Here is a 25,876-nt window from a genome sequence, read left to right as displayed (position 1 = left end):
AGACTGATGTCCTGCACTCACAGCACTCTAGGGCCTTGCTCATGGAAGAATTCCTCGGAGTCTCAGTTGATCTTTCTCCTGCAGTGCATCATCTGCATCCTCAGGAAAAGACTTTAGCAGAAGTTTATCAAAAACTCTCCGGTCTGCTAAGGCCTAGAGCTTGGAGTCAAGATATGATCGCTGGTATGTGTCTAAGCATATGCAGCATTACTCCTTGGAGCCAGTCTAGCATGCATCAAAGAAGCATAAAAAATGTAAGCGAGGTGCACAGGCATCAGCATCACTGGAACATTCCTCTCTTCAGTGCTGGTGGCGCATGGAGTCCCTCCAATGCATGATCCATCAATGTGCCTGTTGTGCGGTGCACTGACAAACACGATGCACTGACATGCCAGATACACAACACGCCAGATGCATCCAAGAACCAGAGACGTGACCATGCTGCATCGATGCACAGTGCTATAATTCATCAAACCATCGATAAGACAGCGATGCATTCCCGATCCCGATGCAAATTTAGAAACACGACGCATATTTCGCTACATGAAGTGACTATGCAATCCTTTGACCCTCAGTCTCATTTACTTCACTCTCCTTCAGTGACAGATCAGAAATATGCTTCTAAGAGTTCACTGTGCTCTAGAACATCCAAGCATTCGACTCCCATATGCCATTCGACTTCCTTGGACCATATATCATTACCGACATAGCAATATACCAGTCATCCAAGATTTGCAGGGGAAGGCATGAGATTGCTCTTGCCTCCTCCAATAACTAGAGTGCTGACATCCTCTAGATTAGTGGTAGAAGGTCTTCATTTGGAAACACCATAATCTGTGTATTCTATAGTCTCGCTGTCCTCAAATAGACCATCTGTTTTAATATAAGAACTATCTTGGTGTCAGAAGATGATGTACCTCTACCTATCTCAGGCAAGAGGACATGATAACTGCTTAATTAGATTGTGGAGTTAGTGAGATGTTTCTTTCTCTCTCTCTCGAAGGAGCTTCTTCTTTCAACTCTTGCCTCAGCAATTCCATAGACTGGAGTCCCAACCTTGCCAATAGGTGTGACCTCATCATCAGAACCCCAGATTAGGGTCTCTTCACTGACACACAATTGCAGTGGAGTCTGTTTGATTGGAGGATAGGGACCACGCAACTCCTGTAAGGCCTCAAATGGAGGTGTGTCCCTCCCTCCCCAGTTTGGTTTTTTCATCACTGGAGTCCTGGACAAGCATGCCCATACCACTTGGCTCAGAGGACTCTAATGAATACTGTTTAATCCCCTGCCAGATCCTCCAGATCACTGCTCCTCTCCGGAAAATCTCACCTATTCAAAATTTAACAAAAAACTAGGAGCAGCATCAGGCATTCTTATTCATAAAGACAAGGACCTTAGAACTGTTCAGGATCCTCAGTTCTGGACACACCAACTAAATCTGCCCCTTACCAGTTTATGATATTCTTAAAATCCTGATCATGAAATTATGGGAAACAATTTCTTGTACTCCTACAAGCTCAAAAATTAGACTTCAAGTATAGAGTCCAATAGTCACCAGATTTTGGTGTGGTTCACTGGCCACGATCAGTCATAGTGGAATCTGACATGAAGAAGACCAAAGAAATCATGCTTTCACTCCAATTCACCACTAGGCAAGAATCACAAACTGCTGGACAAATTCAGCAAAAGAATTTTCCAGAGCGCTATTCTTTCCACTCGTATAAGCAAGTTTGCTTATCGTAAAAGTATTTTCCATAGATTGCAGGATGAAGAGAAGATTGGGAGGGTTTTTGTTGCTTCCTGTCCCTTTGATGTCCTGTGGGTGGAGTCAGCTGAGTTTGTGAATGCGGCTGCTGAAACAACTGGAAATGTTGAGGTCTGTAAGGTGAAAAATATTTGTATAGTTTCCTCTGGTTATAATATAGTTTCCTATACTGCTGATAGAAATGTCTTGCTGTCTCCTGGGAATCCAAAACTGCCGACAGAGATTGAACTGCCACGTTCTGTTCTTTTAGCTGGGCTACAGTATCCTTAAGTTTCTCATCAAATAAGTTATCACCCAGAAAAGGAAGGTTGGCTAGTTTGTCATGCACATCCTCCCTGATACAACTAGAACGGAGCCAGGCTGTCTGCAGAGCAGCTACAGCAGTTGCCGAAGTCTGGGAAGATGTTTCAAATGATTCATACTGTTATATTTAGGAGAGTTGTGGGTGGATCCAAGGAGATGACCATGCCCCCGGGGGAAGATCCAGAGAGGGACCACCGGTCAGGCTCAGAGTTAGGAGACAGACACACACTAGTTCTTTTATTAGGCAGTATACTGAACCACCAGAACTGGCAGTAGTGAGCTGGAATGCCCGGCTGGGCTGTAGTCCCTCAGATACTGGAACAGCGATCCCTGGAGGCTGAGCTTTAGAGAAACTGAAATATAGTGAGTAGGCAGGGTATGCAGAGTTCATGGACAGAACCTGATGGTAACACTCACACAATGTCTCATAGAAGCCCAGGAGCTGGAATGAAGGAGGCCCTCGAGGAGCGAGTACCTGGTTCCAGGGAAAGCTCTGAGAGTGCGGTGGTAACTCACAGATGTAGTAGGCAGCGATGACTTCCAGGCAAAAGTGAATTCCGAAGAAGTCCAGGAACGAGGGCCCTCGAGGAGCGAGTACCAGTTCCAGACTGCAACCTACAAAGTAAGAGAGAAAGAGGCCCCCGATGAGCGGGTACCCCTGGTTAGTCCGAGAAGGCAGAGTAGCGTAGATAGAATGAATCCTTATCCTTGCTAACTCGAGTTATTAGCAATTCAGAGACCTTTAAATATCTGAAGTGGATGACGTCATCTCAGGGAGACGCCCCTGAGGTTCGCACCACTTCTGGTACTTGAGGCAGGGCCATGCCGCGCGCACGCCCCTAGGCATCAGGTCAACATGGTGGATTGCAGCGTCAGGTCGGTCCGGGGACGCCAGACGAGGACGGCCGAAAGACGCCGCGGCAGCCAGCCTTCCATCAACCCCGGAGGGAGTCGCCAATACGGTAAGGCGGGCAGAGTGGACACGTCGGGCAGCGACGGTCGCAACACATACACTGCCCTGAGCAAATGGTGTAGACCCTCTGCATGTCGTAGAATGGTTGAGGAGTGATTTGTTGGCCTGATTCAGTACGCAGAAATGGCATTAGTAGTTGTAAAGTTTCGTACAGATTCTGCATATATAAAATTGGTGCTGCTGAATTCATGAAGTCAACATGGAACTCTGGAAAAGTTTTTTGGCATATTCATCCAGAAATCTATACTCTTTCAAAGGAGGAGTAGACGCATGGAGTCTAGACTTCTTTGCCCATTTCATCCCCGACTCAACTACCATTGATATATGAGGGGCTTGAATGATGCCGTACGTGGCAGACTTTTGTAATCTGAATTTTAAATCCAGTTTCCTGGAAACAGGAAGAATTGAGTGAAGGGACTTCCACATCTTAGACAATACTGAATCCAGCAACATATGTGATGGCAAAGCTGTTGGTTCAGCCAGTGCATCCAGAATTTTTAATATGCCAAATACCTCCTCTTGAGGGTCAGGAATTTTATGGACTTCCACTCCTACTATGTCACCAAGTTTCTCCACGAATCTTGAATAAGTGAGATCCTCAGGAGGAGAGGAGAGGTCTGGAGGCTCTTCCGGCGGGTCGGAAGGAATCCCCGTTGAGCTGTCCACGGAATGGTCCCATGGAGAGTCATGGTGACTGGATAGTGGAGAATGTGGTCCTATATCAGGTTGCTCCTCCAGAGCCAGTGATAGTTATTTTCCAGGAGAGGGAGGAGTACGTGATGGATCTACATCTGCCCCTGGACCTGGGAGATGCGGTGGAGAAAACTGTGGATGTAATGATGAAAATAGTTTTTTTTATGATGGAGATCTGGTCCATGGCCTGTTGTGAGCGAATGGTCTGTGCATCTGTAGCAGGTTTTGAATGGTGCCGCCCCTCCTGAGGGGAACGGGAACGACTTCCCCGAGGCTGTACTTTTGCAGATAAAATCTGAGGGCGGTTGAAGTTTCCAGGATCCCTGCTCCTAGTCAGGTGGTCTAACTCTGGGCAAGAGCTCCTCTTGCAGTCTGAAACGCTGCAGGTGTGAGCAGGAAGATAAGTCAGAATACAGTAAATGGTTTTCCTGTGATGAGGTCGATCGAGAACTAATCAAAACAGGATTGGGAGGAAAGACCCAAGTGAGTTGTGTTAGTATCTCCTGGAAAAGGTCCACAGGCCTGGATGGAGATCTGTGTTTATGTTGATGTGGACTTTGGACAGGCTTGGATTTGGCTCTCCCAACCTTGTCTTTCATTTTCAGCAACACATGCGTCGATGGTAGCTTCGCCTGTATCGAAGCTGCGTCACATCTATGATGATGTGGCTTCATCTGCTGACTTGTGCACCGAGGCCCGCGCCGATGCGTTGTGGCTGTAACAGTGTGCTTCTTCTCCGATGCTGTTTTGGACGCCTGCGACGCATATTGGCTGGAAGCTTCTACCCGATCTTGTGACGGTACTGACGCATCTCCTTCAGGATATTTTGCGGGGCGATCCCTCAGACTGTATTTGGGCTTTTTAGGTGTCACAGCGACCTCAGGTCCTAATGAAGCTGAGTGTTTTTTACCTTTTGGTTCTTCCAAAGAGTCCATCCTGGCCACATTATGCACAGTGGATTTCGGCCCCAGGGACGAATGTACAGAGTCCTCAGCGAGGGTGCATAGCTATCCAAAGCAGACAAGGTGCCTTCCCGGTCCCGAGGACTGGCTATCTTCACCGCTCTCTGTCTCCTCACCCTGGGAGACATGCGGCCACAGTCTCCTCAGGTTGCCTGGACCCAGCCAAATATAACAATAATTGTGATTGTCAGTGACGGACATTATGTGTCTGCACTGATAATATTTAAAGCCGGGTTTTTTAGTTGACATAGTAGCACTGAAAAGTGCTGTTTGGGGATCACTAGCACGATGAGAAAAAAAGAAGAAGTGAAAAGAAGAAGTGACAAGACTGAAGAGGTGTGCAAGGAAGCGCTAACATGTCCGTGCCTAAGCATGGAAAAAAACAAACTGAAGAGACTGATAATGCACTTCATGCGGGAAGTGCTGCAAAGGCACAGCAAATTAAAACTTTTATTTAGAGAAGAGGATGTCCGTGAGAGAGCGCAATCGATGATGTTACCCAAATAGCATGGCTAATTCAGCTTGCTTATCGACGGAAAATGTTATCTATCAATTCTATATGGTTTAATACCTCTATAATTGCCTTCAGAAACTGAAGCCATACTTACCTTCATCTGACCAGAACACCTGTTCTCAATCTTTCTTATTTATATGCAGAAGGCATTTGACATCTCCTTCATTCTATATATGAATCTTTCAATTCTATTTCACATACCTCTACAGCTTCCACTGAAGCATGCTGCATGGCTTGGTTACAAGCAAGTCCAGTCTGCGAGGATGTCCACAAGGAGTTAGAACAAAATAGTCCAAGAACATTTTTTTTGAGAATTATATAGTGTGCATTGATATATACAGTCCCTGAGGTAGCCCTAAATAGGGCCAAACTCGGCCAGAGTCGGGCGGTTTTATGAATTGAGGTCTCCATCAAAATTAAGTTACTTGGACTATTTTGGCATCTAACCCACTTTGTTGCCCACACGGATCTTTTAGACGGCCTGCCCTCCTGTTTTATTGGTCCACAAGGAGTTAGAAAACTTCTTGTGCTTGGGAGACAATTTTTTGGGGAGAAATTCCAAGAAATGGTCTCCTAGATTAAAGATCAGAATGTGGCAGTACAATCTCTCTCGACCGAGCCAGAATCTCTATCATCCATACAAATGCCCTTATTTCCACAGACGGCCTTACTGGCCTTTTCAGCAGTGCCGCTTCAACCTCTTCTAGCCCAGTGTCAATAACAGCTTCCGGCCAGATCTAGGTAGCGTGAATGCCATCAACCAAAAACCACGCAGCAGGCCCAACTTAAACTAGGGCTTAGTTTTTGATTCTGTTGAATAATCTTTTGCCTTCCCTTCCAGTAGCAGGACAGATTCAACATTTCCTGGAGACGGGGCATCAAATAACCAAAGATTCCTGATTTCTCAAAACTGTACAGTATAGGTACCAGGTTGCATTTCTCCCAACCCTTCGTCACTATTCACCTCCCTGTCTAGATCCATCTCATCTACCCCAGATCTGTCTGGAAGTACAATCGTTTCTCAAGCACCACGTGGTGGAAATAATCCCTGCCTCCCAAAATGCACAGGATTTATATTCTTAAAACTTTCTCATTCCAAAGAAAACAGGGGGACTAAGATCCAGCCTGTATGTGAGGCTTCTCAACAGTATTATCCTCTGGGAGAAATGTAAGATGAATTCCCTTAGCACATTCAACAGGGCGAGTGGATGTGTGCCCTGGATCTCAATTTATCCTTCACATTGGCTCTACCTACGATTCCAAATGAATTCTTCCCTCTATCAATACAAAGTGGTTCCTTTCGGCCTATCTCTGCCCCCAGAGTCTTCACAAAGTGACTTGCGGGTAATGGCAGTGCATATATGTTACCAGGGAATACAAGTTATTTGAGACTTTGACTTCCCATTGCCTTGGCATCTTTAAAACAGAGAGAGGCATTCACATATGTCAAAAGTATAAATGCTGCACAAAAAGCAAGCATTTTTCAGTGGTCCTTATCTGCTGTCATTCTCTGTTATTTTATGTTACTCTACCAGTCCCCCAAATACAACAGCAACTTTATCTAACTCAGTGGTTCTCAACCCTGTCCTGGGGACCCCCCAGCCAGTCGGGTTTTCAGGATATTCACAATGAATATGCATGAGAGAAAATTTGCAAATTATGGAGGCAGTGCATGCAAGTTTTCTTTCATGCATATTCATTGTGGATATCCTGAAAACCAGACTGGCTGGGGAGGTCCCCAGGACAGGGTTGGGAACCACTGGTCTAAGTGATTGCTAGTGTTATATTTTGTTGTGATCCTGCAAAATTCTCGGATACAGTATTATCAAAATAGATTTAGTTTTTGGGTACTTGCCAGGTTCTTATGGCCTGGATTGGCCACTGTTGGAAACAGGATGCTGGGCTTGATGGACCCTTGGTCTGACCCAGTATGGCATTTTCTTATGTTCTTATCTCTACTGTTTCTGTTAAGGAAGGCTCTATCTCTCCACCCACTCATTAGTTTTACATATTTCTTCTATCACCAACAAGCAAAGTCGGAAATAAAAGTAGTATATCTTAAACAGATTCAAATTAAAACATATTTGCTTTCTTACTGACAACATTTTGTCAGATCACGTCAAGCACATCTCCCTGGAGAAAAGGAATAGCCTTTCAATATTTATCCTAACATTGCAGCAGAGGATGCAGTTTACAATCAGTCTTTTAGAAGCAAAGTATTAGACCAGCAAAACCTAGGTGCAATATTTTACTCTCAAAATGCTCAAGATAGTCACGTTTTGAAGTTATTTATTAAAAATGTATATACCACACCATAAGTAAAACTGTCATCAGAGTGGTTTACAATAAAACCATCCATAAAAAATATAAAAACAAAGAACATACATAATCACCCTCTTCACTACTAAACCCTTTAGCCCTGCAACCTCACCCACTCAAAACATTAGGGAACAGGAAGCCTTAACCTGTTTCCAGAATTTTTGATAGTTCAGTTCCAACCGCACTGCAGTTGGTAATATATTCCATAGTTGTGGCGCTATGCTGATAAAAGCTCTTTTACGATAACGCTGCAACATATAAATTCATAACCCACTGAAGTTGAATTATGAAACCCTGCAAAGACTGCAAGGTCCGATCTGGAAAATACTATTCCAACTTATCATACAAGCATTTGGACCATTGCTCCGTAAACAGTGAAAAATCACTGTTAGTAATTTAAACTTTATCTCTCCAATGGAGGTCAACTAGTAATAGAGCAGCACTCATTTCTACTTTTATAGCAAATTACCCTAGTCACACTATTTTGAATAAGTTGGAGCTTCTGGGATCATAGCAATCAGCATCCATATCAACAAAACATTACAGCAGTCTAACGTTCAAAGGATTAGCGATGAAAACTACTGTCTAGATGATTTTGCTTTCAAAATAGGGCTTAAACTGCCTAAGCATTCATAATTGTAAGTAAGCACACCAAGCCACTTGAGAGAAGTAAGGTACTAAAGAAAAGCTGAAGTCTAACAGTCTGCTAGCTTTTAACACTTTCAGAAATCTCTATAACAGGGGTGGGCAAAATATGGCCTGCAGGCCAAATCCGGCCCGCCTAATGATTTAAAATTTACATTATATGCAGCCCGTGCGACGTCGGGCCTTGAATGGCGCAGGTAGAGGACGTGGCTGCTTCACGACACATGAATTTATGATATGGCAGAGTTCCCATTCCCCGCCAGCAGGAAGAGGACCAGCACCGCGCCATGGCTTGCTGGCAAGGTTTGCCAGGCATGTTTCCCAACCCAGCAAGAACAGGCCTCACAGTGCCGTGGTGTCACATGTTGGCAGGGCCCACCAGTAAGAAGAGGCTCTGCAGCATGGTGAGCTCGAAGTTGACCTGCCGGTGGGCTTCCAGAACCCAGCTGGCAAGAAGAGGGCGACAGAACCCTGGCAGGAACAGTGAGTCACATGGTGGCTTGGGAAGGACAGGGAAGAGGGTGAGGGCGGAGAGTGCCTGAGAGGGGAGAGAAGGGAAAGGACTGAATGGAGGGTGGGAGATGGTGTGTTACAGGGAAGGGGGTGAATGAGGGAAGGGGAGAGGGTATGGGACTGAGAAGGAAGAGAGTTAGTGGGAAGGAGAGAGCAATGGACGGCCGGCACTATCTTGTGCTCCGACCATGTTACAGGGGTTGACCAATGGCACCAGTAGCCCCTGAGACATAGTAAGGGCAAAGGCTATCGGTGCCATTTTGAATACTGGCAGCCGACAGCCCAGGTGCAGGAGATTGCTCCGGACCCCCACTGGCCCACCAGGGACTTTTGGCAAGTCTTGGGGGGGAGGGAGGTTGTAGTTAATTAAATTTAAAGGGTTGGGATGGGGAATGGGACAAAAAAAACATTTTATGCCCTACCCTAATTTGCTCCATAAGACATACAGATGTCCAGGAACAGAGTCGGTTTAGCACACCATTTTTATTTATTTTTTTTTAATTTTCCCGCTCTGAATCCTAGGTGCATCTTATGGTCAGGTGCGTCTTATGGAGTGAAAAATACGGTACTTCATATTCTTAAAATAGCTTGAATTCTAATTTTTTTTTAATTTTTTATTAATTTCATCTCAGTTCTACACTCTAAGCTATTGTAAGCAGAACAGGCCTAAGGGCATGTTTCATAGCAATGAACTGAATTAATGTAGGAGGCATCAGTGTAACAGCCGTTTTCATACCTAGCAGATAGCAAACATTGTTAGCCTATTTCTACAATACATTGTTTATCACGTTTTGTGTGTATAGATCTGAACTAGTGTACACTGATGCAGAAAATCCATACTGAGAATAAAGCAAAATTGCTTACCTTGTAATAGGTGTTATCCCAGGGCAGCAGGATATAGTCCTCACAGATGGGTGACGTCACTGGATGGAGCCCTATCACGGAAAACTTTCTGTCAAAGTTTCTAGAAACTTTTGACTGGCACACTAAGCCCACTGAGCATGCTCAGCATGCCATGATATTCTCAGCCACAGGGGTCTCCCTTCAGTCTCGTATGTAGCAACAAGCTTTAGTACAAATAAAATAAAACGTATCGGACCCAACCCCGCAGGGTGGCGGGTGGGTTTTGTGAGGACTACATCCTGCTGTCCTGGGATAACACCTATTACAAGGTAAGCAATTTTACTTTATCCCAGGACAAGCAGGATGATAGTCCTCACATATGGGTGATTAGCAAGCTATAGGCTGAGTCATTTTGTAGAGAAGCAACATTGAAGTATTGTTGGTAAAAATGAGGCAGCCAAAAATCACAGCAGGTTGGATGTAGAAGGAGTTGGGATTATACTGGAAACAAGTTCTTTAAGACAGATTGTCTGTACAGTGAATCTTGTCATCCTTCTTTGTCCAAACAGTAATGAGCTGCAAAGGTGTGAAGAGAACTCCATGTTGCTGCTTTACATATGTCAAGAATTGGCAGTGAACGAAAGTATGCTACTGAGGTTGACATTGCTCTTACTGAGTGCGCCTTTACTCGCCCTTGGAGAGGAAGGTCTGCTTTTTCATAACAGAATTCTATGCAGTCTGCTAGCCAGTTGGAGAGAGTGTGTTTCCCCACTGGATTACCCGGTTTGTTTTGATCAAAAGAAACAAAGAGTTGAGTGGATTTCCTATGGACTGCAGTGCGGTCTAAGTAATATGCTAGCGCACGTTTACAGTCCAAGGTATGTAAAGTCCTTTCAACTTGGTGAGAGTGAGGCCTTGGGAAGAATGTGGGCAAAACTATGGATTGGTTCAAGTGGAATTCCGTAACTACCTTGGGGAGGAATTTTGGATGTGTACGGAGAACCACTCTGTCATGTAGGAATTTTGTATAGGGTGAGTACGTGACAAGTGCTTGTAACTCACTAACTCTTCTAGCCGATGTAATGGCTATGAGGAAGATAGTCTTCCATGTGAGAAATTTAAGATCACAGGAATTCATGGGTTCAAAGGGAGAATGCATGAGCCTTGTTAACACCAGATTAAGGTCCCATTCTGTGACTGGTGGCCGCATTGGTGGTTTAAGGTGAATTAAATCTCTCATAAATCTACTGACAAGAGGTTGTACGGATATTGGTGCATCTCCCATTTTGTTATGGTAAGCCTAGATTGCACTTAAATGTGCTCGTACAGATGACGTCTGGAGACCAGAGTCTGAAAGATGACATAAGTAGTCTAGCAAAGAAGGTGTGTGCACCACAAAGTAAATATTTTCCATTTCGAAGAATAGTTCTTTCGTGTGGAAGGTTTACGTGAAGCTATAAGCATTTGAGAGACATTAGTTGAAAGATTAAGGGGTTGTAAGATCAAGCTTTCAACATCCATGCTGTCAGATAGGGATTGAAGGTTGGGATGGCGCAACCTGCCCTGATCTTGAGTTATGAGAGTGGGAGCCACACCCAGGCGAATTGGCTCTGCGATTGAGAGGTCGAGAAGTATTGGAAACCACATTTGTCGAGGCCAATGTGGGGCTATTAGTATCATGGACCCCTTGTCCTGTTGTAGCTTCACTAGAGTAGTTTCACTAGAGTTTTGGTTATTAGCGGTATCAGAGGATACGTATATAAAAGACCTGATTCCAAGGATGAGCAAAGGCGTCCTTGGCTGGCTGGTGTTTGTTTGTGCAGAGAGCAGAACTTGTCCACTTTGTGATTCAGGTGTGATGCAAAGAGGTCTATTGTTGGTTGTCCCCAACGTTGAAATATTCTGGTCGCTACTAAGGGATCCAGGGACCACTCGTGAGGTTGGAACTGACGACTGAGGCAATCTGCAACTATGTTGTGGATGCCCGCTAGATAAGTGGTCCAGAGAAACATAGAATGTGTCAGGGCCCAGTCCCAAATCTGTGCTGCTTCTTGACAAAGGAGATATAAGCCCATACCTCCCTGTTTGTTCAGGTACCACATGGCTACTGTATTGTCCGTTTGAATCAGAACAGTCTTGTGTGAAAGGCAGTCCTTGAACGCATGCAGAGCATAACGTATAGTTCGAAGTTCCAGGAAATGGATTTGAAATGTTGCTTCGAGTTTTGTCCAAGTACCTTGGATTTGGAGATTGCATATGTGAGCTCCCCAATCTAAGGTGGATGCATCTGTAGTTAAAGTTATCTGTGGGACTGGTTGTTGGAAGGGTAGGCCCTTGCGCAAGTTGTCTCTGTTGATCCATCAAAGGAGAGATGAACGTAGTTGGTAGGTTACTTGAATTGGAGATGACAGTGGTTGAATGGCTTGTATCCATTGTGACCGTAATGTCCATTGGGTTATTCTCATGGCTAATCTGGCCATAGGAGTGACATGAACCGTGGAGGCCATGTGGCCTAGTAAAGTGAGAAACTGATGAGCTGTCGCTTGTTTCTGCGAGTGTAGCGAGTTTGCCAATAAGAAGAGTGTTTCTGCCCGATCCTCGGGTAGGAAAGCTCTTGAAAGGAGGGTGTTCAATTCTGCTCTGATGAACTGAAGTAGGTGAGATGGGACTTTTGGTAATTGATGAGAAACCCCATCGAGTGAAGCAGAGTAATTGTTTGTCTGAGAGAAGCCAGAGCTCCTTGTTGAGATTGACTTCTGATGAGCCAGTCGTCTAGATAGGGGAAAACGTGTACACTTTCCTTGTGTAAGTGTGCTGCTACTACTGCCAGACCTTTCATGAACACTCTGGGAGCTGAGGCAAGTCCGAATGGTAGTACTCTGTACTGGAAATGCTGCTGACCCACCAGGAAATGCAGATACTTGTGATGAGGAGGAAATATTGGCATGTGAGAGTAAGCGTCTTGTAGATCCAGAGAACAAAGCCAATCTCCTGTTTGAAGAAGGGGAAGCATGGTGCCTAGAGAAACCATCCTGAACTTTTCTTTCCTTAGAAATGTGTTGAGATTTCTGAGGTCTAGGATGGGACGTAGGCCTCCCGTTTTCTTTGGAATGAGGAAATAACGGGAGTAGAATCCTCTGCCCTGCTGAGTCCGGGGCACCGGTTCTATGGCTCTGGCTCTCAGAAGGGTGGATAATTCTGCTTACAGATGAATTAGGTGATTTTCGTTTAGCGAAAAAGGTTTTGGAGGAGAGTCTCTTGGAATTGAGAGGAAATTGAGTTGGTAACCTTGTGATATTATTGAGAGTACCATTGGTCTGTTGTTATCTGTAACCAATGATTGTAGAAGGAGGAAACTCGACCTCCTACTGGCAAGTTCGGTTTGGGATTGTGGAGATGGCTTTTGCTCTCTGGTGGTGGCTGCAAAAACCTGCAGCCGGTCCCGTCTGCAGTGGCGGTTGAGGCCTAGCAGTTCTAGGCTGTCTGGGCTGAGATCTTTGTTGTGGACGAGAAGATCTACCCCTGGATGCCAGTGGATAATACCGTCTCTGCCTATAGAAAGGTTTTCTGGTTTCTTTCCTTGGTGGACGGCGAGACATTGATGAAGAAGAGTCTTGCGGAACCGACGATAGTTGGCGCAATGTTTCTGTGTGTTCTTTTAGTTGGGTCACTGCATCCTGGAACTTTGACCCAAACAGGTTGTCGCCTACGCAGGGCAAATCCACCAGCTTATCTTGTACCTCAGGCCTGAGGTCAGAGGCTTTTAGCCAGGCACAGCGGCATGCACTGATTCCTGACTCTGCCACCCTTGAAGATGTTTTGAAGCTGTCATAGGCAGCCTGGACCTCATGCTTTCCAGCTTCAAGTCCCTTATGCATAATAGCCTGTGCTGCATCCTGGTACTGTTGAGGTAGGGAGTCAGTGAGTTCCTGCATCTGCTTCCATAGATTCCTTTGGTATTGCGTCATATAGAGTTGGTAAGACGCTAACCTGGACTTAAGCATAGCTCCTTGGAATACCTTTCTCCCTAGAGAATCCAGGAATCGATGATCCTTCCCTGGTGGAGTAGAGGAATGAGGTCGTACTCTTTTGGATTTCTTTTGAGCCGACTCATCTACTATAGATTGATGCGGTAACTGTGACTTTTGGTAACCAGGAACATGTTGGACAAGATATGTAGTGTCCACTCTTATTAATTGGTGGAACGGAACATGGATGTTCCCAAAGCCTGTGTTGTAAATCCAAGAGTACTTCGTGGATAGGAATGGCCAGGATCTCTTTGGGTGGAACCACGAATTGTAAGACTTCCAAAGTCTGCTGCCGTGTATCCTCCTCAGACACTAAATTGAAAGGGAATGTGTCTGCCATATCTTTTATGAAATTAGTGAAGGACAAGTCTTCTGGTGGAGACGTTTTCCTTCCTTCAGGAGGAGATGGCTCAGACATGAAGCTTTCAGATGAGGAATCAGTGTTTTTCTCCTCCCATGAGTCGAATGGCACTTATTTGGAAGGAGAAGCAGGAGAAGACCTCGGTGGAAGTGATGGAACCAGTGGTCTGAAGAGTCCTGAAGGTCCCAGTTGAGGATCATCAAAAGGGCCTTGTCCAGGAACGTCCCCTTGTCTTCCAGGCTTAGTAGGAAGAGGTTGCGGTGGGATGGCACCGCAATTTCAGTTGCCCTGGAGCCCCAGGTATGGGTACTGGCATCAGTGCTGGTCCTATTTTCGGGGATGGCCCCGGCGTCGGCAGAGGCACCGGCGCAGGCACCGACAATGTCAGCTTCGGCGAGGGCATCGGTGTCGATGCTCCTGGAGCGCTTCTCGCATCGCCTGACGGATGAATCCGCTCAGTTCCTCTGTAATAGCTGATACAGGCAGAGCAGCTATACGTGGTGGTGGTGGGGGCGTCATCGGTCCTACCACAGGACCCTGTGGAGGTTCGATGTCCGGCACCTCGATAAAAGGTGAATGCTTCGGTGTCGAAGGGCTCGGTGTTTCTTGTAGGCGAGGCCACTTGGCTGTCGACTTCTCCGGGGATAATAGAGATTCCGGAATTGAAGGATGTCGATGCTGATGTTTAGACCAGTGCTCTGAGGCTTTTTCTAGGCCCGATGCTGACTTAATCGATGCCGCGGATGGGGTCGGTGATGAACGATCCCCCTGAACCCTCCAGATGACGTTTTTTAAGGATTATCCTTTTTGAAGCTCCGGCCGGAGGCGACTGAGTGGACGTCGATGTGGAAGGTTACAGTTGAAGGTGGAACAAATGTTCCATCTTTTCTTGCTGTGCTTTCCGACCTTTAGCGGTCATTTCTGCACATTTTGGGCAGGATGAAACATCATGGGATTGGCCCAAACAAAGTACACACTCGAGATGTGGATCCATAATCGACATGGTCCGATTACATTTGGGACATTTTTTAAATCCTGTGGCCATGATAACTGCGACAGCCATCGATGGATATCTGACGAAAAATTTATAAAACTCAAATGAGTCGGAAAGGAATTATTCTACTCACCAGCCGGTGGTAAAGAGAGAGACCCCGATGTAGGAGAGAAAAAATGAAGTTTTGATCTGATTTTTAGTCAGAAATTGTGTGAAGAATCTCACACAGGGCTCCTGCTCCGCGATGCCAAAAGCAGTGCGGAAAAACGAGAACTGAAGGGAGACCCCTGTGGCTGAGAATATCATGGCATGCTGGGCATGCTCAGTGGGCTCAGTGTGCCAGTCAAAAGTTTCTAGAAACTTTGACTGAAAGTTTTCTGTGATAGGGCTCCGTCAGTGACGTTACCCATATGTGAGGACCATCATCCTGCTTATCCTGGGTTAAAGGAAAAAAATGTTAATTTCTTAAGATTCAAACTATATTATGCTAGGCAGGCAAAAGTACGCAGACCAAATTAGAGCCACCTGCTCTTTAATAAAATCATTAGCTTGGGTTGAGAAAGCAGTCATTTACTAGCTGCTATGTACCGACCACACTATTTATTTAAAAGTTTTTACACTGCCTTCCTGAATTAGAAAGCTCATTTAAGGCAGAGTATGACAAATATTTACAAAAATACAGAAACAGCAAATATACAAACTAATATTAATTTAGAAACAACAAAAAAAAAAAAAAAAAGGACAGCACAGTTCCTACACCCAAAGCTGTCAACCATCCACCAAAAAATTAATCCATACCTACACATCAATGACAGCTCCAAGAGTGATATAGGAAAGTATAGACCAATGAGCCTGAATTTGGTGCCAGGCAAAATGGTCATACAGATAGATATGGCTTAAATGGAAAAGAGTTAACATGGTTTTAGTAAAGGGAAACTCTGCCATACAAACTATGAAACTTCAAGGAAAAAGACTCAGGAACTATGTCAAGAAATATTTCTTCATGGAAAGGGCGATGGATGCATGAAATGCCCTCCCAGAAGAGGGGGTGAAGATGGGAATGGTAATAGAATTCAAAAGAGCATTAGACAAACACTGAGGATCCCTGCTGGCTAGAGAATGGAAGTGAAGAAATAGGGTAACTTTTCTATTATACCTTGAGGCTAGCCTACACGAAGCGGCAGTTGTTACTACCCTTAACAGAAGGTTTGGGGCTAGCTTGCACAGAGCGGCAGTTGTTGCTACCCTTAACAGAAGGTTTGGGGGTAGTCTGCACAGAGCGGCAGTTGTTACTACCCTTAACAGAAGGTTTAAGAACATGCCATACTGGGTCAGACCAAGGGTTCATCAAGCCCAGCATCCTGTTTCCAACAGTGGCCAATCCAGGCCATAAGAACCTGGCTAGTACCCAAACACTAAGTCTATTCCATGTTACTGATGCCAGTAATAGCAGTGGCTATTTTCTAAGTCAACTTAATTAATAGCAGGTAATGGGGCTAGCCTGCACAGAGCGGCAGTTGTTACTATCCTTGGGAGCAGGCTGTCTTGGGATAGCCTGCATGAAGCGGCAGCTGTTACTACACTTAAGAGAAGGTTTGGGGATAGTTTGCACGGAGTTGCAGTTGTTACTACCCTTAACAGAAGGTTTGGGGGTATCCTGCACGAAGTGGCAGTTGCTACTACACAAAAAAACAAAAAAAGAAAAAGAAAAAGAAAACCTTGCTAGGCAGATTTGATACTCTTTATTTGTCATCATTCACTATGTTACTATGTAATCGATTGTTTTGAAGGTGTAAATCAACATGTAGAGCTGAGCTGGTTGATACAGTGCATTTGGATTTTCATAAGGCATCTGACAAAGTTTCCTAATACAGACTCCTTAGAATATTAAAAAGTTATTGGATAGGAGACAGTGCGCTGCCGTGGATTGGAAATAGGTTAAAAGACAGGAAAAAGAGGAGGAGTATATGGCCAGTTTTTCACATGGAGAAACTAGCTGATTTACAACAAATCATAGCAAGTAATTTTTTGCTGAACTCATGATCAAGCTGTAGAATCTGTTGTCTGAAGAAGAGGTCAAGATGACCAGCATGGTGAGGATTAAGAGAGTTTTGGACAAGTTCTTGGAAGAAAAGTCCATAAACAATTATTAGCCAGGTAGAACAGAGAAAGCCACCGCTATCCCTGGGCGCGAGTACCAAGAAATATGCCTACTTTTGGGGATCTGCTGGGTGCTTGTGACCAGACATGGCCACTGTCGGAGACAGCATGCTGGCCTTGATGGATCTTAAGTCTGACTCGGCATGGCACATCTTAGGTTCTTAATTTCATATAACAAATGTACACCACCTTTCCTTATTACACTAGAATAAGAGTGGCCCCTCAACAGAGTCTTTCCCTCCCTTACCCCTGCCATGTCCCTCTGCGTCTGTCCTAAGCCTGCTTCAGTTCTGTCACTGTTTTGGTTATCACGTCTGCTGGTAGGGGATTCCAGATATCACTCACTTCTAACATTTCAATTCATCCAAATTCATACCATGTCTCCTTAACTTTGAGCTTTTTCTGCTATTTTCTTGTAACTTATGGAAACCTGCTGGATATCTTTCTTCTAGAACAGAGGTTATGAACATTTTTTGATGGGATGTCAAAAACATGTACCATGTCAGCATACCAAGTCCCTTCTTTTGGAGGATTAGGTAGTGGGATCCTGCCACTCACCTTGTGATTCTTGCCTAATGCCATGTCTACCCAGCATGCCACTCACTCTCTAATGACAGCAAGGTGAGCAGTTTCAAAACTCATGGGCCAGCTATGCTAATCTCAAGCAAGCCATATTAAACTAAGGCCTGTCTTTTTCAAAGATAATTATTTTGCAAGCTTTGGAAGTCAGTGGGGATTCTGAATTGCTGGCAATGCTGACTTTCTGCTGCTGCTGTTTCCTGCAGCAGCAGAGTGGATTCTGCAGTCTTTGGATTTGTTAAGCTGAAGCAGCTACCAGAAATAGCAAATTAATCCTTCAAAAATCCTAATATCCCTATATATATTGCATACTAAAGAACGAGTCTTTAAAACATACGAGCAACGTTTTGCAACAAACTGTAAAAATCCACAGCTGGTGGCAAATTCCACTGTAATAATATGTATTATATGTGACAAACATTAAGTTCCAAGGTGGTAAATGCTGGGAAATATTGGGAGCTGTGACAGACTGAGGACTATATTCAAAATTAAAGGCTAAGGGCACTACTGCTTCAAGTTTTCCACCGAAGGGGATTAATATTTTTTCAATACTAATTGAATGTGGCGGTCTATATTTATATTATGCAATCATTCTAAAAAAAATGCAAAGAAAGGAAGTTTTAGGATATCATCACATTGACCACTGCCTGCTATGCAAGCTGACTGAGAAACAGTTCTGTACTACAGACTCTACATCAGAGGCGGATTGGCCTATCGGGGAATAGGGCATCTCCCGGTGGGCCAGTCTAGCTTCCTGCCCTGAAGAGATACCTGCGGAGCCACGGCAGAGCCTATCCTGCCGCGGCCCAATGAGAGGCCTGCATGCCATCATTCTGCACCCGAAGAGAGGTCTGTGCGGCCTCATTCAAAGTGCTCCCCTCCCCCACCACCTTGCAGGAGTGGCCTTCTTCCACCTCCCTTCCAACATTGAGGAGCAGCGCTGCCATCCCTCAGCAGACAAAGGGAAGGCCAGAAGAAAGGGGGAGGGCTGAAAACTATATGTGTGTATGCTTGTGTGCATCAGAGAGAGAGAGCCTGCGTATATGTATGAGACAGCTTGCATATGTATGAAAGTGCGACAGAGCCTGATATTTGCACAGAAAGACACCTATACACACACTTTCTCTATGACAAACCCATACATTGTCAGCAAGAGTGTATGTGTGTGAGCGTCTTCTTGTCTGAAAGATTATGTGCATGTTTCATACTGGCCAGCAGTGTGGTTGTCACATTACTTGGCAACTGGTTCAAGAGCCCATTGGTTGACAAGAGATTTTAATACCAGACCAGGAGTCCAAGGTATCATTATGAGAGATATAGCCAGACTTGTAAGCGGGTGACAACCAATTGCATGGATGGAAGGGGTGCACAGTTCCATTTGCTCATCTCTGGTCTAGGTCTGTTCTACTACTTAGCTATTTAGGAAAAGTGTGACATTTATATTGGAGATTTTTTGGCTCACTTCTGCCAGGTCACATGATATACCTATGAAGGGTCAGTTTGGCGTGCTTTTGGGAACTGATGAAACATGCTGCAGGGAAAATGCACAAGGGAGTCAGACAGATAACTTGTGGGCCGGTTTTGGAAAAAAATCTTCCCCTGCTCTGCATCAATGAGAGGTACTGTAACACATGGAAGAGTCTCATTTACACTTTGATATAATAATTCTATAAACCAACTGGCGAACATTTCAAGCTCACTGACTTTTTTTTAACACTATTTCTGTTCTTCCTTTAACCATCCCCCTCCCCCTAAGTCAGTGGCTGTGTTTGCATGCTGGTTGCAGACGAGAAGCAAACCAAGTAGAGAGACTGGTCACAGTCAGAAGGATTTCATATCTTGAATCACAGTTTATTAAATATGGCATAATAAAATAGTGTTTTCAGCTGTGAGAATTGTTATTTTTTATTTTACTGCACTGCTGGAGCCAATTACTTTTGTATACTGTTCATGGTGCATCACTTAATTGCTTAATAGAGGTTAGATATATGAAAAGCAGAACAGAAGTTAAAAAGTCAAGTATAAATCAAAGAGGGATCAAAAGCTGTGTTTGGCTTACCGCAATTAAAACAAAGAAAAATCCTTACATTTCTAAAGCAAAAGTGAGGTGCTGCCTCTGCCCCACACTGCTTCTGGTAATCTGCCCAGTCAAAGTCCTGGCCAGAGTATCCTGTGTGTAAAAATATAAAAGAAGGAATTATTTAAAAAAAAAAAAAAACAAAAAAAACCACAAACAAACACGAAACCTAAGGAGCTGGACAGCAAATACAGAATGAAAACTGTCACTGAAAAGTAGGATGAAAAATTCAAATATTTTGTAGCATTCTTACAGTAACTCAAACACTTGTTCTGAATCAAGTAACTGTCCCTGAACAATGTCATCCACACATTAAATCGTCCAGCAGTGCTGCCAGGAAATGAGCCAATTCAGTCTCCAGTTCAGGCTCCTGTTCTTCAGAACATTCATAGCCCAGGAGAGACAGACCTTTCTTTTAAAAAGGTTTATGGATCCACTGGAGCAGAATTATAAGTAGCTCTAGTGAGAGCTGCATCCACATTTAATCCAGAAGAGGTCACTTCTGTACGTCAGAAGAGATTTGGGAGAAAATCAGGAAAATACTGCAGGCTGTACACGATGGCTCTGATAACAGAAGGACTGGACATATAACAAAAGATCATAAAAGGAAACCTAATGGTAAAAAAACAAGAACATAAGATCTACATACCTTTGGGTGGTGTCAGATTGACTCCATTTTTAAGGCACCACTGTACTGGTAAAATCCCCAATGAATCTGCATGGCAGAGCATGGAGACCTCACTAGGCTCCAGCCTAAGATCATCAATTGTAACTTGTAGATAATAATTGTTAAAAACCTGCAAGGAAGAAAACAGTAAAATAGTAAAAAAGGCTGAAGTGATATGTTGGCTTGACCATCAGTGAATCAGTAGCATACGTAAACCCTGGAAATGGCCACAGTCTCAAGGTTCTCACTTATGGGGCTGGAGGTGACACAATGCAGTTTCCAACTATTATAAGAAACATAAGAAGAGCATGCTCAATTGGAGAAACTGTGGGTAAAGGTGAAGAAAGGAAAGGGCCCACGCCCATACAGAGGCATCAGGTGCAAGTCAGGCTGACAATCACCAATCTGGTGAGAAGGAAATCTGAGTCCCCACGGAGACCTCTAGTTTCCACTACAGCCGAGTTCGTCCACCAGAGGGAGATGAACGTAACTGGTGGGTTATTTGAATTTGAGACGACAGTGGTTGAATGGCTTGGAGCCACTGTGATCTCAATGTCCATTGCGTTATTCTCATGGCTAATCTGGCCATAGGAATGACATGGACTGTGGAAGCCATGTGGCCTAGTTGAATTAGGAACTGATGGGCTGTAGTTTTCTTTGTGCGCAGAGATTTCTCTAATCTGGAGAGTGCATCTGCGTGGTCTTTTGGAAGGAAAGCTTTTGATACGGTGGTGTTCAATTCTGCTCTGAGAAACTGTAGAAGGCGAGATGGTATGAGGTGGGATTTTTGGTAGTTGATTAGAAATCCCAACGAGTGAAGCAGATTGATTGTGAGCTTGAGAGAGCTCCTTGTTTTGATTGGCTCTTGATGAGCCAGTCGCCTAGATAAGGAAAAACATGTATGCTTTCCTTGCGTAAATAAATGGGCAGCTGCCACTGCTAGGCACTTTGTAAATACTCAGGGTGCCGAGGCAAGTCCAATTGGCAGAACCCAGTATTGAAAGTGTTGATGAACCACTCGGAAGCGCAAGAACTTGCGATGAGGAGGGAATATTGGAATGTGAGCGTAAGCGTCTTGAAGATCCAGAGAACAGAGCCAATCTCCTGTTTGAAGAAGGGGAAGCATGGTGCCTAAGGACACCATCCTGAATTTTTCTTTTCGTAGAAATTTGTTGATATTTTGGAAGTCTAAGATGGGACGTAGTCCTCCTGTTTTCTTTGGAATGAGAAAATAGCAGGAGTAGAATCCTCTGCCCTGCTGAGGTCGGGGAACTGGTTACACGGCTCTGGCTCTCAGTAGGGTGGATAATTCTGTTTGTAAAAGAGTGGTATGATCTTTGTGTATCCAGAGGGAGTTTGGTGGGGACTCTCTAGGCACTGTGAGAAAATCCAGATGGTAACCTTGTGTTATAATGGATAGTACCCATTGATCTGTTGTGATGTTTGTCCAATTGGGTAGAAAGAATGAGACCCGGCCTCTAACTGGCAAATCTTGGATTGGGTTCCTGGAGTGGCTGCTGTTTTCTGGATGGTTTTCAAACCCCAGATGCTTTTGGTTGCCTGGAGTGACCTCTCTGGGATGGCCTTGTTGTCCTACCACGAAGTGCTGGTGGATAATACCTTCGTGGTCTATAAAAAGTTTTCTCGTATCTTTTCTAGTTGTTTGCCTTGCAGAAGATGGAGTTTCTGCAGCAATGATGGACAGTTGGCGCAGAGTTTCATTATGATCCTTTACCTGCACAACAACATCTTGCAACTTTTCTCCAAAAAGGTTGACACCAGTGCAAGGAATGTCTGCTAATTTCTCCTGAACCTCAGGCTTGAGGTTGGATGCCTTTAGCCAAGCCCATCTTCTGGTGCTAATACCTGTTGCTGCCATTCTGGAAGATGTCTCGAAACAGTCATAGACTGCATGCACTTCGTTCTTACCTGGTTCTAAGGCCTTTGTGAATAATGGAATTGAAGGAATCTTGATGTTGCAGTGGCAGAGATTCTGACAATTCTTGCATCTGCTTCCATAAATTTCGTTGGTATTGAGTCATGTATAATTGGTATGAGGCAATCCTTGATACAAGCATGGAGCCTTGGAACATTTTACGTCCCAAGTTATCCAGAAATTTCTCTCCTTGCCAGGAGGTGTGGATAAATGTGGATGGATCCTTTTTGATCTTTTTTGGGCGGACTCTACCACAACAGATTGAAGTGGGAGTTGAGGTTTTTGAAAACCTGGTATATGCTGAAACAAGAATGTGGCATCATTCCACTTGTTCACTGGTGGATTTAAACAGGGATGTTCCCACACTCTATGTTGAAGATCAACTTGGACTTCGTGCAGTGGAATGGCAACTACTCCTTGGGGGCATCTACAAACTGGAGAACCTCCAGAGTTTTGTGTCTTGTGTCTTCTTCGATTAATAACTGGAAAGGAATTGTGTCTGACATTTCCTTTATGAAGTTGGAGAAGGAGAGGTCCTCAAGTGGAGACTTTCTCCTTTCTTCTGGTGGAGATGGGTCTCATAATATATCTTCAGAAGAAGAATCAGTATCCACATCCTCCCAGGTATCTGGATAAGGTGTGACGTGGAGGAGTGGAATGAGGGATGAGAAATGGCATCGAAAGATGTAAAGGCATCGATGGTTTTGGCTGAGACCTCGGTGGCATCGATGGAGGTGGATGTGTAATCGATGACACCGATGGAATAGTCGGGCGCCTCGGTTCAGAAAGACCTGATGGTCCCGATGTTGGCTCAGGCATCGGTGAATTAGAGTCTGAGGCATCATCATCCGAAGAACTGGGAATTGGTATTGGTTTTGGATGTTTAGTCTATGCCTTCGATTTCGATGGCGGAGGTTGCATTGGCAGGGCACCGATCAAGGTATTGAGTCTTGCGAGCAGTGGTGTAAGAACCGATGGCTCCAGCATCGGTGGATGGAGATCTCAAAGAGCTTTGATGACTGCCTGGCGGATGAATCCGTCCAGTTCTTCCCTTATAGCTGATGAAGTCAGAGCAGCTATAGGGGGTGGCAGAGAAGGTGGAACTAGCTCTTCCACAGGTCCCCGTGGTGGCACAGTACCCGGCACCGATACCAGTGGGGATCCCCTTGGACTAAGAGGCATCGAGGGCATAGATGGCTCCTCTATTCTAGTCCTCTTTGGTGGTGGCTCAATGGCCATCAAAGCCGCCCCAGGAATCGAGCCAACATCGGGTGTGGAAGTTCGTCGATGCTACTTTCGGTGCTCAGTACTTTTCTTTTCCAGCACAGAGGTCGATTTAGTCGATGAACTTGATGGAGTTGGGGACGGATGGTCACCACTTCCTTCAAGAAGCCGACTGGTTTTAATTACCACTTTTTTAGCTGCTTCTGCTGGTGACGACTGCATCGATGTCGAGGTTGATGGAAGTAGCTGAATTTTGAATAGGCTTTCCATTTTCTCCAGACGGGCCCGTCTGCCTTTAGCTGTCATTTCGGCACATTGAGGAAACGAAGTAACACTATATCCCATGCCCAAACATAGTACACACTCATCATGGGGATCGGTGATCGACATTGTACGAGGGCAATTTGGGCATTTTTTAAAACCGGTTGCCATTATAACTAATTTTGAAGGCCGGACAGCCATCGATAGCCATCTGGCAACAAAAACTGGTGAAAACGGTTTCGACCACAAGAAAGTTTACTCACCGATCGATGAAAAATGGGAGACCCCTATGAAGGGGTACGTTTTGAGAAGTTTTGGAAACTTTTTCCGTGATGAAAAATGTGTGAAGTATCACACAGGGCTCCTTGACCGCGAAGCTAACTGCAGTGCGGAAAAAGAAGACTGAAGGGAGACCCCTGTGACTCGAGGGATAATGACATGCTGGGCATGCTCAGTGTGCCAGTCAAAAGTTTCTAGAACTTTGACAGAAAGTTTTCCGTGATAGGGCTCCGTCCAGTGTCGTCACCCATATGTGAGGACTATCATCCTGCTTGTCCTGGGATAATTGCTGGATTCCCAGTCCTGTTATCATAATCACCAATCTACCAAAAGCATTGATCTACGTAACTCTTACACATACTACCAAGATCATAATGCGGTCTATTTATTAGAAATCATTACTATTATTAGAACATTTGAGATATGTTTATAAGCTTCAGTTGCTAGCGAATTAGGATTCCTAGTTTATGGTCTGTAATTCACCTTAGTCACTGATGCAGGACAGATATTCCAGGGTTCCCCGGGGTCCACTGCCTCCAGCTTCATACCAACTGTGAAAGAGTGGTTCCTTAAATCAGCATGGTCCTGCATCAAAACAAACAACTTTACTGCTTGCATTATTACATTATTATTATTATTACATTTAGAACAACATACCTAGGTACCCTTCATGTTCCCCCCGCCAAGTCAGCTCTCAAGAAACGAGCTTTCTCAGTTGCTGGACCCATACAATGGAACAATCTTCCCTCGGAACTCCGCACAGACTCCTGCCTGCGGACGTTCAAAAAAAAAAACTGAAGACCTGGCTCTTCTCAAGAGCATTTACTTAAAGTTCCTTACCTGACCCTACTTTATAGTACTTAGGTTCGGACGTGTTTAACTGCTCGAAGTTCCCCTTACTCCTTATCATGTATTCCTTGTTTTGATTCTCATCTTTACCTATTCGCTATTCCCCATAATCCCCTCTCGTTATACATGTTCAATTCTAATTCTATTCTTGTTCAATTTTTGTTAAATTATGTTCATATTGTTTGCTGTAATTTCCAACTGTTGGTTCTCTGTAAACCGAAGCGATATGTACTTGTACATGATCTTCGGTATAAAAAAGTCTTAAAATAAATAAATAAATAAATTTCAATTGACGTTTAAGTTTTGAAGTAAAAGGATTTCAGACATATAGTAAAGACAGATGTGAGCCAAATTCCTATCAAGCACTTAAATACAATCTTTTCTTCAATTTGTTTTTCACCACCCCCACCACTCTCATCTGGCATTTTCTTTTTTGATGGCAAACATATAAGTAAGAAACAGTGTCAGAAAGCAGTGCAGAAGAAAATATAGTCAAACAACAGATCCCTCTTATATGTACAAAAGACAAATGATGACTCACAAACTTTCATAATAATAATAGGCTTGAGCGTAAATGGCCTTCATTTGCCTTACACGTAATCATTGCTCAAGTCCATCACTGTGACAAAATACTCATTTTTAAATAATTATTTTGCTTTTGCAAGTAAAAACAGACATCTTTTTAGATGATCACAAAAAGTCATTTGTAGAAGAGTTGCATACATGGAACGGTTGTTCCATTGGCGTGGGCCATCCATTGCTCCTACCATGTGACAGGGGCCGACCAATGGCATCGGTAGCCCCTGTCACGTGGTAAGGGTAAAAGGCCACTGGCGCCATTTGATTACTCGCAGCCGGACCAAGAGCGGGAGATCACTCCCGGGGACCCCCGCTGGACCATTAGGGACCTTTGGCAAGTCTTGGGGGG

The 25,876-nt window shown here is 44.4% G+C and overlaps 1 protein-coding gene across 7 annotated transcripts in view; it reads right to left on the bottom strand.

The window, feature by feature from the left end:
* SFMBT2 (Scm like with four mbt domains 2) overlaps positions 1 to 25,876 on the bottom strand; it is a 563,685-nt gene that overhangs the window by 182,939 nt on the left and 354,870 nt on the right. For all 7 annotated transcript variants that reach the window (XM_029615682.1, XM_029615688.1, XM_029615685.1 and 4 more), the window contains 3 exons: positions 24,583 to 24,684; positions 20,382 to 20,529; positions 19,743 to 19,825 (listed from right to left, as the gene is read on the bottom strand). In XM_029615682.1, coding sequence (XP_029471542.1) covers positions 19,743 to 19,825; positions 20,382 to 20,529; positions 24,583 to 24,684 — 333 coding nt within the window. The remainder of the gene's footprint in view (positions 1 to 19,742; positions 19,826 to 20,381; positions 20,530 to 24,582; positions 24,685 to 25,876) is intronic.

The sequence above is a fragment of the Rhinatrema bivittatum genome, chromosome 9, assembly GCF_901001135.1.
Source record: "Rhinatrema bivittatum chromosome 9, aRhiBiv1.1, whole genome shotgun sequence".
Taxonomy (NCBI): domain Eukaryota; kingdom Metazoa; phylum Chordata; class Amphibia; order Gymnophiona; family Rhinatrematidae; genus Rhinatrema; species Rhinatrema bivittatum.
The sequence above is the reverse complement of the archived record's forward strand: the minus strand, read 5'-3'. Positions and strand labels throughout refer to the sequence as shown.